This window comes from Manis javanica, chromosome 12 (genome assembly GCF_040802235.1).
Source record: "Manis javanica isolate MJ-LG chromosome 12, MJ_LKY, whole genome shotgun sequence".
NCBI lineage: Eukaryota > Metazoa > Chordata > Mammalia > Pholidota > Manidae > Manis > Manis javanica.
The window spans coordinates 101,515,806-101,528,578 of record NC_133167.1 but is presented as its reverse complement, the minus strand read 5'-3'; the positions used below and the strand labels follow the sequence as shown (position 1 = coordinate 101,528,578).

General features: G+C 45.4%; 1 protein-coding gene across 8 annotated transcripts in view; it reads right to left on the bottom strand.

Annotated features, from left to right (window-relative positions):
• The window catches only part of ENPP6 (ectonucleotide pyrophosphatase/phosphodiesterase 6), a 102,748-nt gene that overhangs the window by 19,293 nt on the left and 70,682 nt on the right, over nucleotides 1-12,773 (bottom strand). For all 8 annotated transcript variants that reach the window (XM_073219183.1, XM_073219184.1, XM_073219186.1 and 5 more), the window contains 2 exons: nucleotides 7,363-7,474; nucleotides 414-555 (listed from right to left, as the gene is read on the bottom strand). In XM_073219183.1, the coding sequence (XP_073075284.1) occupies nucleotides 414-555; nucleotides 7,363-7,474 (254 nt within the window). The remainder of the gene's footprint in view (nucleotides 1-413; nucleotides 556-7,362; nucleotides 7,475-12,773) is intronic.

Here is a 12,773-nt window from a genome sequence, read left to right as displayed (position 1 = left end):
ACTCTCATTCATCCATTTTATAGATGTGAAGAATAAAGCCCAGGAAAAATTTAAAAAAACAATACCTTGCTTAAAGCCATTCAGCAAGGATGTGGCAGACCCAGGCCTGGTTTCCATGCCCACACCAACCTGGTTACCAAACGTGGCAGGTTAGGTAAAGACCTGGGCCGCCTCGCCTGCTAAGCCAGGTAACAGTGCAGATCTGGGTCATCGCAACCCTGCTGGCTGGGCTGAGAAACGGGGGAGCCCCTGGCACCTAGAGAGGCATGGCGTGAAGAGAAGAGACCCAGTGCAGCCGGTGCTGGCCTCATCAGCTACCAACAAGGGGAGGACCATGTTGAGGGGGGTGACCGTCAAGGAGGCAGAGGGGAGTGACAGGAGGGAAGGTGAGCCTGGAATCCTTCCCGCGTCACCTGGATCCACTTGGTCATGTACTTCAGAACAGTGTCCACAGCCTTCAGGGCGTCCTGGGTCTGAGGCGAGGAGGGGCCATGGTGGTGGCCTTCCACGTCAATGCGCTCGTAGTAGACGGCTGCCAGGTCGGCCCGGCCACTCCTGGAGGGAGCAGGTGACAGAGGCAGGGTTGAGGGGGAACCCACCGCTTCCTCCCTGTCACCAGCAGTGCTCTGTGAAGGCCCTGGCACCCCCAAAACCCTGCCCTGCAGGCCAAGCAATGCTGATACCTTAAAGTGAACCAGGTGAGGTCTCCAGGGGAGAGACAGGGCTGCAGCACCAACAGTGCCAGCCTGGGACCCTTGGAGGCAGTTGGCATGCCCACAGGTCACCCCCCTCTGGGCTCAGGGGGCACTGCCCAGCAGGTTCCACGCACTTGGGAGATGTGGCAACCGCAGGGGATGTGTCTGATCGCTCCCCCACCCCCACCCCACCCCCACTGCCCTCAGAGGATCAGGGCAACCAGAAGCCATCATTTAAATAAAGACAGTTTGATTGTTGCTGGACTTCAAGGAAGTCTCTAAAGAAAACACTAGCCTGAGTCTAACTGACTGACAAGAATAAGAACAAGTTTACCATGGCGACCTTATGGGAGGCAAAGAGGTCGGTGTTCAGGGCCGGATATCAGAAGACACCCAAGGACCCTTATTCTATGGGGCACATGGAGGGTCCGCTCCAGCGTGAATACAGAGTGAATTCTAGCAGTGACAGTACTTCTGTGGGTCCCAGAAAGACTACGGTTCTGGAAAAGCTCCCCTTCTCAGCCAGAGTACTGAGGGTCAAGATCCAAGCTATTTAACCCTGGATGCCCAGCTAAGACGACCAGCAGCTAGTGATACAGATCGGAGTGGGAAGCTCACGGAGGCAGGGAGGGGAGGGAACGCCACGCCATGCGCCTGTCCTTGTTCACGCAGGGCTTTCTGCGTGACTCCCCCGCCCGGCTCTGGCTGGGCCCACAGCCTCTGCCTGAAGCACCTGAACAGAACAGTGGTGGGGAGGGGGGACGGAGGAGAGGATGGTAACAGTACAGTAACTGACAAAAGCTGAGGCAATGGAAAAGAAATTAAAGCTAATTCCTTTGCTTGGATTTTACAATGGCTAAAAATTAATACTCTTCGCAGGTTGCCTTGTTTCCCTTGAAAAATTATATTTTAAATGCACACATAACACACACAGATCAGATGGCCTAGTCGCTCCTGATGTGGCCTCCCACCCTGGAACATGAGGGGTAAAAGAAGGCAAACCCTCAGAGCCTGTGTCTTGGGAATACAGTCCACGGAGGGGAAACAGCCTCACAGCAGTTGGGAGAACATGGTTTGCATGACCAGAGTTACACAGCTTCCTCTCTTACATAGGGGAGGTGCTGCCTCTTCCAGGAAGCTGTCCTTGATGGCCCCAGCTCAGCGGAACCCAGCTCTTAGGTTCATGTCTGCATTTCCCACACTGTGCTGTCATTGCCATACGTGTGCCCTTCCTCTCTGAATGGTGGGCTTCCTCCAGCTTAGGGGCGGTGGTGTGTCCCCAGCACCTGTGTAGTGTTTCCTACCTTATCAGATGGCTGTGAGGATTAAATAAGATAATGTATGAAAAGCTCTCAACACAGTGCCTGACCCAGAGTAACTATCATATGGCGCAATTCTTATTATCAAGCATTCAACCGACAGTTGCAGAGCGCCTACAATGGCAGAGATCGTCGCAGGTCCTACTAGCATGTAAGCGGTGGGTGAAAGCTCTTACTAGTAATGGCATTTTCTTACAAATCTCTAAACTTCTTGAGGCCCATGGGCATTACACTGATGGGCTGAAGGGGCGTCCTCCCCCACTGTGTTTGAACGCAATGGAACCTTCCATAGCCTCACTCCCTCAGACAGGAGTCAGACTTGGGGGCTTTCTGTGCCTGACATCTGCAGCTAGCTCCCATGGTATATGCTGTTGAGGTGTACACTTCTGTGGGGCAGGGGGCAGTGTGTAGGGGAAAAATTTCACAAGCAAGGTTTACTTTTGCTTTTAGGACCCAACATTTTAGACATATACCCTGAATACAGCCGCCACGGGGCTGGTTTCTTTGAGGCTATTTACAGCACATCTCCAGGTGATCAGAAAGCCTGCAAGGATCACAGATTTACCTGATGGTTTTGGGTCAGGAAGCTCCTCCTACAGGTAGGAACAAGGTGACAAGCCACTGAACTTGCCAGGAATACTGGATTCGGGGTGCTTGTGACCCGGAGGTTTCTGCATGTGCCTTTTGTGAAGGCCTCTATGTGGAACTTCACCAATTCAGGAGGGGCCTCGGTCCTCAAGGGCGGAGAGCTCTCGCCAGCTTGGAGTGGAGCTGACAGATTCTTGGTTGCCAGCTGTTTTCCACGTGGATCTGGTCTCCATCACAGGTCGGCTCATTTGTAACAGAGCGAGGGGTGGAAATGCCTGCAGATCTGTTATTGGCCATTTACCGTGTTAGGGTCCAGGAAGCATGCCAGAGGACCTGTGGCTGTCAGCCTGGTTACCTGAGAGCTTCGAGGGGCCCCTGGCCCTGGGGTTTCTGGGACACCAGGGTCTCCCATCACCTTAGGATTCCACCCAGATTTCTTTTCAATGTAAAAAGTTCATAGTGTCCCATTCATTTTCCTTACTGGAGTCGGTTAGAAAGAGAGCAATTAGGCAGAGAGAAATGGAGACAATCTACAGGAATGGTAGAAGTTATTGACTGTTAAGGAAAATGACCCAAAACTTAGAAATAAGGCCAAAAAAAATAATGGCCTGTCTTCTCAGTGTTGCTCAAGAGTGGTGTCTTAAAAACTTGCCTACAGGTCACCAGACTTAACCAGCAATTAGAGCCCGGACTCTGTACTCACTGACAAGCTGTAGGACACGGATCACATGGAAATCATTTCTGTCTGCTGCAGAAAGGTGTCCCAGGGATGCGGCTGGTCATCCTCTAAGCCATGAAGCATTTCTGCAGCCAACAGCCCTCACAGCCCAGTGCCCCCATCACCTTCCCTTTGGGTGCACATGTTTCTCATATTCTCCTTTTAACTAACCTCCCTTGGTAATAAGTAATCTGAACTTTGGCATAATTCTCATGTATATCTGAGTATATGACAGGGTTTTAATTTCGAAAATCATACTTTGACAAGGCATTGGAATTAGACAAGTCTGGGTGCAAACGGATGCTTCTCTCCTTACTGATCCGGCAGTCCCAGATACAAGGCAGAAACGTCTCTAAGCCTCAGTTTCCCGTTTAAAGAACCTCCTCAAAGAGCCGTGTGTGTGTGTGTGTGTGTGTGTGTGTGTGTGTCTGAAATGTGCCAATATTTGTGATGCGCTTGGACACACAGTAAAAGGGGAAGAAGGCCTCCCGTTTCTCTTTTTCTTCCTGATGCCCTGGCCAGCTTTTCTGTGCTCTGGCCCCTTCTCCCAGGGTCCACAGGGAGGAGGGACAGAGGCAGGACACTTGAGCCGGCTGCCGAGTGGCCTGTAGAAAGACCCCATCACCATCCAGCCACACCTTTATTGGCACCAGCGGCCACAGAGCTTCTGGGATCCTGTGGGAATCCTTTGGTGCTGTTTTCCATCTCCTGGAGCTTGACAAAGAACAGCAGCTGTGTCCCTGCTACCGCTGTCCCGTGTTGCCTGGCCACCCCGTTTGCAAGGTGGCATCGGTCTGCTGGGCCCATCCTGGGAGCAGCCGGAGCCCTGGGGGCAGTGTGGCCGCCACTGCTCAGAGCGGCTGCTGCCCTGCACCTCCTGCCCCAGATGAGCAGCTCAAGGCTTATTTGACCTCCAGCACCACACACCTGTTTCTGCTGCCAAAGAATGAATATCTTGCAAACAAAACTTCCAGGAGGATAGATTAAATGATGCAGATCTCAAACTGCTTTCTTTAGACAGGCGAGGTGGTGATGCAGGCGGCGGTGCTGCCTGGGTGTCCCATGTGGGCTGCTGAACACATGAGACACTGAGCAGTCCGCGAAGGCCGCTGGTCCACTATGGCCCTGTGTGAGCCCTCGAGGAGACTCGCAAAGCAGGCAGCACCTGCTTGTTGCCCTGCCTGGCTGCGTTTCAGGGCCTCACGGAGGTGTGGAGGGAAGGGGACTGAATGCTGCCTCTGGAGGTGCTGCAGCCGCCTTGCACCTGGGGGTGCCCCACAGCCTGGGTCCTGAGCCACCGTGCAAAGAACTGGGCTCCACCACCTCCCAGCTGTGCGAGATCCAGGCAAGCATTTAACTTCCAGGGTTAGTGGCCTCTTCTGTCCAAGGGGTGAACAACAGCTCTGCCCTACAATGGCTGTGGCAGCAAAATGGCAATGGGGCGTCTGACTCAGTGCTTAGCAGAAGGGCGATGAAATCCCCATGCTTTCCCCCTTCTTTCCTCCATGCTGCAAGTTGTCTGGGTGCTAAGGTGGCATCCACAGGGAGTGTGCTTTGGGTCACTAAAGCTTCCTGGGCTCTGGAAGGCGAGACCCAGCTCACAAGTGGAGCCAGATGCGCCCTTCCCACAGGGATGTGCAGCTCCCGGCTGCCCTTGAGCTCTGGGCAGTGGCGTTCACACACTCTACCGTGTGAACGATGCCCCTGGAGCTGGCGGTGCAGGCCTGGGCAGGGTGGAATGAGGCCAGTGCAACTGTCTGTGGAGCCTTCACACCACCAAGGTGAACAGGGCCACCAGAAACAATGCCTCTGAATTATGGGTGGAAAGATGGAGACCCACTATCTCTAAACCTAGTCAGGGCTTGAAATGAGAATGAGAGAAGAAAGAGAAGAACAGTAACAGGCCAGATGATGCCTGCTGCCTATAGAGGGGCTCGTCCCCAGAGAAAAAGGAGGCGCCTCTCCTGGCCGCCCCCCCGCAGCACGGCAGCATGCCTGATGGCCGTCCGACAGAGCAGGATCAAGGACTGACATTCACCTAGCCCAGGAACAGTCTGGAACCAGCCAGACCATTCGCCTGTAGCAGCAGCTTGCTCATGCAAGACTGTGACTCGAGGGAGTCACGGATTCTCTTGGTGTGTGTGTTTAGGGGAGACGCGTTGTTACTGACCTTTCCCTCGGAGAGCCCTGAGCGCAGGAGCCCGTTTAGAGCCCCACAGCTCACCCCTGGTTTCCGGGCAGCTCTGCTCAGACTCCCAGCTGTCATCTGAAGAGCACTCGGAGTCCCCACCCACGAGAGGGTGCACACACACACACACACACACAGACACACACACACACACACACAGACACACACACACACAGACACACACACACACACACACACACAGACAGACACACACACACACAGACACACACACACACACACAGACACACACACACAGACAGACACACACACACACAGACACACACACACACACACACACACACACACACACACACACACACACACTTCTCTGTCAGTCTGCTTATTATCTTTGTCCACTTTGCTATCAGTAAGCAGTAAATACAGGGACTACGATGTGCACGGCACCAAGTCGGGCAGTGTGGGGGCTCCAGGTCACACCACGTAGAGGCCTTGCCTGGGGCCACTTCCCGAGGCTTCGGTTCTTTGAAGCCTTTCTCTCTAGGGGAGCCCACTGTCTTTGCTAAACACACACACACACTGCCACCACCACTACTGTCGCCACCACCACCACCACCCTCCCTGTAAGGGCTGTGCTCCAAGGTAATGATGTGACCCCCCCGTGCTCCATAGCTCGGCCATGTTGCTCAAAAAGGAAAAAAGAGAAACTTCTCTAGAAACAGAGAAACAGAAAGTTGACTAGGAAACAGAGCTTGGCATCCTGGTGCACCTCAGGACGAGGACGTCTGCGTGGATGGGCCGGCTCGCAGGCCCGCGCCAACCTGGGGCTCTCTTGGCCCTGTGCTCTGACCTCGTGGCTGAGCGCTTCTCTGCCGGCGAGCCACTGGGCGGTTTACAGTGAGAGACGGCTTGGCTGTCAAGGCCCAGCGAATTAAGAAAAAGATCACACTGCTGAACCACGTGTCGGGTTAGTTGGAGGCATCTGTGTGAGAGCTGCGCTCTAAGTGTTCATATTTGCCGCAGCAAAGGCCGTGCGGATGGCTAGCATTTCAGGTGTGCTGGAAAAGCACGGTGTAGACGCTGAGCTGCTCGGAAGTTCCAGCTCTGCCCCTGTTCTGTACGAGCCATGCTCTTCTGCTTTGCTCGCACACATGAGACCACACCACGGGACTCCAGTTCATCTTCATGTGGCTTCCCAGCACTCATGGGTGAGATGGCTCCAGATCTGAGGCCATCCTAGTTACAGGCCGACTCACGTGGCCAGTGCCAGCCATCCGCACACTGTGCCCAGAGGATGCTGGCTCCCGGCATCTCCCCTCTTGAACCCAGTCTCCTTGCCTCTCTCCTGACCTGTCCTGTTGGTCAGTTTGACAGGCAATCAAGTATTATTAGGGCAACATTACTGATTTCTGCATTTTTAAAATTCTGTGTCATGGTTCTGCATGGAAGGGGAGAAAAGAAGGTTCTGTGTTCTAATATGTTAATATGCTTTGTACATTCCAAGAAAAGGGTAGCGTAGGCAATTTTTCACCACAGATCTTCCCTTTTGGCTGAATACTTATTAACATCTTCTGAAATCCAAGCATTCACTAAATCTTGATTAGAGAAATGCTGACGTTCATATTGCTTCTCCAGGTCCACCAACATAAAGAATGACCCAAAACCCTCAGGGATTTTCTTGCTCTCAATTCAACATTTCCAAAGAGTACCCCTGAGTGGAGTGACTTGCTTACAGTTATTCTCTGGTAGCAGTTAACTGTCACCATGCAAAAGGCTCACCACCTCTCTCAGACATGGTCTCACTTATACCAAGCCTTCCTAACCCACTTTTGCATTCACTATTGGTCAAAGAAGCAAGGAAGAACAACGGTTTGGCTAAGACTTTGGAACACTTACTTGAAGGAGTCAAGAGCGTCGCTGACTGCATTGGCAAAATTGATATCCGTTGGGACGTTTTTATATTCCAGGCAGTAAGTAGGTCTGACACCAAGAATCTCAACCTCACAGCCTAAAAAGGAAGAAGATGGTAAATGGTTACTTTCTTCAATAATCAAAGTGGGGTTATGAGCCTGTTTTGGGAAGCAATCACTGTTAGTCAAAATAAAAGTTTTGTTCATTTTCATGAAATAAAAGAACTTATTTGCTGATAGGTGGTGTGTTTACCTGTAATTTTGTTTGAATGGAGCAGTGGTTCTCAAATGTTGTTCTTACGCAATGCCGGTGTCCCATGACAGGGACCAGCAAAAATTGGTTAATGGTTGTCTTTCTCAATTTGAAACAAAAGCAACAATAAATTAATTTGCGCATAGATATGCCTCAGTTAAAATCATTTTCCTATGGGTTTTCAGAACTACTAAGTCTTCTAGTGTATCCTTGCCTATTCTGGGATCAAGTGTTAGGTAGGATCTGATTAGTCTGGGAGTAATAAAATAAATATCTCATTAGTCTAATTGGAACTTAGTGGTACTTCACTAAATTAGCAAGCCTGGACACCCAAGTGAGGATTCTAAGCCATGTCCTCACCTCTCCCAAAATGAAGCGAAAGAATTAAAGGCGTTCAGATACAAGGAGCCGCCATGGCCTCAGCCCCAGACCCCTGGGTAGGTGAGAGTAGTTGCACTTTATCATCAAAATATAGGGCAGCAGAGGAATGAGCCCTCTCAGTTTAAGTTAGTTGAGTACATTTATTGGGCATCTACTGTGATCACCATGTTCAGACACAGTGGAAACAAAAGTGTGTCAGTCAGGGTCTCCATCCTGGCACATCCCAGAGTCTAGTGAGAAAAGGCACACGGCAAAACAGTGTAAGCTTTGAAGTCTACAGTCAGGTGCACACTTGCTGGGTGCTGTGGTAACTCAGATGAGGAGCTTTACTTCAAGTATTATTTATTTCCTCCTGAAAGCCTTCCTTGAATCCCCAGGTTGGGCTCAGTCTTACAGACTGGGTTTAGCCAGTGTATCAAAAGATGAAGGTGGGGAAGAAAGGGATCTTCGAGGCAAAGAGGGCGGAAGAAGCAAGAGGGGAGAAGCAATAAGGGGTGGAGGAGAACTATAGGCAAATAAAGTTTCAAACAAGTGTTGTCAGGAGACAGGATAGTGAGCTTTCTGTTAGCCCAGGGAAGATTATCTCCAAGGTGGAAGTGGGTAACAGTGTGACAAGTTGGGAATGTCGGAGAAAGGGTCTCTGCCAGGAAACACACAGACGCCACTCCTGGGTATATGTCTCCAGTCAGTTACAGCTGATGCCCAAGAAGGTGGGGCTGCCTTCAGGAACTGTGGTTCAGCATACCATAGCAAGGTCTGAGTGCCCAGTGTGTGACTCCATCTCCCTCTCTCTGGTATCCTGGGTTCAGGGGAGGAAGGGCCATCTAGGATAACCAGGAAAGACCCAGGACTTGAGGAGAAAGATGAACAGGCCAGACAACCCAAGAGTAAATCCTGTCCATGGGTTCTTGGAAAAAAATTCACTATCATAAGAAATACCAGTGGGATCTTGACTGGTTACAGCACTTTAGATACCTGTGTTCTATGTGTTGAAGGTTATTTGTGATTGTTTACTGTTCTTTTGAAACTGTTATTCACCAATGTATGTGGGCCATAATTTGTATGTACTTTGTGCTATGTCAGTACTCAAAAGCAAATAAGACACCATGCAGATAAAAGAAACTGCACACTATTTTGTGTTTGCACATAAATATCAAACCACAAATTTTTTTGTATAATAAACAGTAATTATGTTTGTTAATGTTATCAATCATATATTTTCTTGATCCTTTTATTGGATTAAAGTAAACCTGGACTTACACTGGCATTAGTAATATGCTTCACCTGAGAAATTTACCCTTTCCTCAGGTTAAAGGAAGATATAAACAATTTTTATTGATTAATTATAGGTAGAATTCTATAGTAAAGGCAGAGACAATATGTGGCAAAGTAGATCAGTTGTTATGCTGTTATGGAATTTTTTATTTTTAAAAATTACAATGAAGTTTAACTTATTTAAGAATCATGGCAGCATTATACCAAAGGCTAAGGGTAGGACAGGAGAATCAAGAGAAATTCCCCCAAAGTACAAACTTCACTGAATGCAAATGAACAGGGACAGAACATCAGGATAAAGAGATTTTCCAAGTTGCAGAAAGTCAGGGACAGAACTGAAGAGAAAAAGAACTCCTCGGTGATCCAAAAACTTGGCAGCATGAACTCTCTCTCTGAATAATAAGAATTATCCACTGGACAAATTCCAGGACTTGCTAAAGGGATAATCCTTATCTTCCCTCATGACATGTGAAGTTAGTGGCAAAGTGAATCTAACTAAAGCTTCACAAAAGCCCAGACCTAAGTCAACTACAGATTAGATGGACTTAGCCTCCACCCTAGAGGCCTAACATAGGAAGAGGCATAAACTTTTCTGGGAGAAAATGTAATTTATTACACTCTCTCCTATTCTTTTTCACACAATGTTCAGCATATAATGAAAAAAAAATGATGAGATATGCTATGGAGCAGTGAGATGTGCCCCATAATTAAGAGAAAAATAGTCAACAGAACCAGACCCATAGATGATACAAATATTGGCCAGAATGGCTAAACATAAAATTCTTTAAAAGATTATTGACTATTTAAAGCAAAATTAATAACAATACATTATGGGATTAAAAACATATGTATAAGTAAAATAGATGACAATAAGAATGATAAGAGTGTATATGTGGACAAATGCCATTACAAAATTCTAAAACTCTAGCTTCATTTGTGAAGTAATATAATATTTCAAAGTAGAACATGAATAAGTTAAGGATGCATGTTGGGAAGTCTAGAGTAACCATTAGAAAAAAAAAGAATGAAGTCTGAAATCAATAGAGATGATGTGATAAACTTCTAAAAGTACTCAATTAATGGAAAAGAACACAGGAAAGGAACAACATAGGAATAAAAATAGTTAAGATAAAAAATATAGTATAAAAATGGTAGGCTTACACCCACCCATATCAATAACTACATCAAATGTAAATGGACTAAACACTTTATTTAAATGGCAGAGATGATCAGACTGGATATAAAATTAGGACCCACATATCTATAGGAGAAACTTTTTAGAAATATAAATACATTAACTGGTTAAAGAGAAGGGAATGGAAAAAAGTTATATCATGCACCAATGAGTATAAGCACATTGACATGGTGATACATTGAAGCAGAAATCTGTAAAATATCAAATGATAGTGAAGGTGAGCAACTGGAACTCTTGTAATTTTCTGGGGAGACAGTAAAATGATATGGCCACTTTGTAAAACTGTTCAGTTATTTCCTATAAAGTCAAATATACATCTTCCCACACATTTTTCCTCCTAGGTATTTTTTACAAGAGGAATGAAAACTATGTCCACTAAAAGATTTACATAAGAATGTTTGTAGCAGCCTTAGTTATAATATTTCTAAATTGGAAATATCCTAAACATCCCTAAATAGGAGAATGGGGAAACAATTTTTTATATATTTATGCTATGAGAGAAATACTACTCAGTAATGAAAAAGAAACTATTGATACATGCCACATAAGCAGTAAATCTCTAAGCCATTTCACTGAACAAAGAAGGCAGTGACAAGAGTATATATGGTATGATTCCATTTATATGAAGACTGGGAATGAACAAAACTAATCTATGACAATATAAATCAGAAAGCATTTGCCTCTGGGGATGAGGAACGGTTGACTGGAAGGAAGAATAACTAATGGAAAAATTCTATGCCTTGATTTGGGTGGTAGTTACACAAGTGTATGCAATTTTGAAAATACCAAACTGCACTCTTATGATCTCTCCGTTTTATTTCCAAAAAAATCAATGTAATAGTAATTTAATAGAGTACATATAATTTGCATGATATTGTACTAAGATGTGAATAATGTTGAATACATATGGTAATGTACAAAGATTAATAGTAATGATAATAATCTGCTATTGACTGATACTAGTCCCAGTGCTAATATACTTTACTTGGTATAATCCTTACAAAGCCTCTAAGACAGCTGATAGTGTCTCCATTTTATAATGAGGAAATGAATCAGAAAGGTGAAGAGTTTTCCACAGTTACCAGACAGGTACAAGGTAAAGGTAGCATTTGAATATAGCTTTATCTGACTCTTAAGCTGGTAATTTTAAAATGTATACGGAAATTTCAGACGTGAAAGGACAGACATTATGCCTTCACTACTGTGAGGATGCACTCAAGCTTGCTGAGAAAGAAGTAAAAATAAAAGAACCCAAGAATGAAGAAGGTAGGACTTTAAAATAAATGGTAGTAAACAATGAAATGGCAAAACATAGTTAAATTTAAGTAATAAATATTAATGTAGTTATGTGAAAATATTTTATTGAAGAAGAAGGTGCATATTTAAAAAATTTTAATATCATAATCTGGATTTAAAATTCTGAATTATTTCAACAAAAACTGGGGAAGAATGCCAGGGAAGGAAGGAAAAGCATTTTTGTTGTTATTGGAAGGAAGGAATCATCAGTATATAATGTTTCATTCAAAACAAACTGCCTTAAAAAACTGGAATATACAGAAGAAAATTGCATAACTTCCAAATCACTAAAGGAAGAGAAAAGAAGTATCAAAATTAACCAAGTTTCAAACTACAGGAGAAGTGAAAAAAATGACAGAGGAATATTCAGGAAGCACTAATACTGAAAGCACAACAGAAGAGAAAACCAAATACATTAGTCTCAGAATAAATATGAATGGATTAAACTCTACTCTCAAAGAAGGTCAGGATGAAGCAAGAAACAAAATCCAACTATAAACTACTTTAAAAATTTACACTTGAAATAATATGACACAGAAAAGTTAGATATAAAAGAATGGACCCTCAAGAAACCCCAAAGGTAAACCAAAAAATCAGTCAGGTCAATAGTATTAAAGTAGATTATGTCTCAATTGCCGGAAACAGCCACAATCCACATTAAATAGTTAAGAATGCGCGTGATTATTTATATAACATACTTACAGAACAGCCCCAAATACATACAGATTCAAAGAAATCTTGGAAAAATAAAGTGCAAAATTGCAATCTCTGTGGAAGATTTTAATGACAGCTGAAGATATAAAGAATAAACAACACATAGCTATGTAAAAATACAGAAGATTTGAATATTAGTATTAATAAGCTGGATTCAGTAGATATTGACTTTTTTTTCTTCTTATTATATAATAGTCATTATTTTCAAAGATAAGAATGGAAAAAAATCATTTTCTGGTCCACAAAGAAAATCTCAATAATTTCCAAAAACAGAAATTTTATA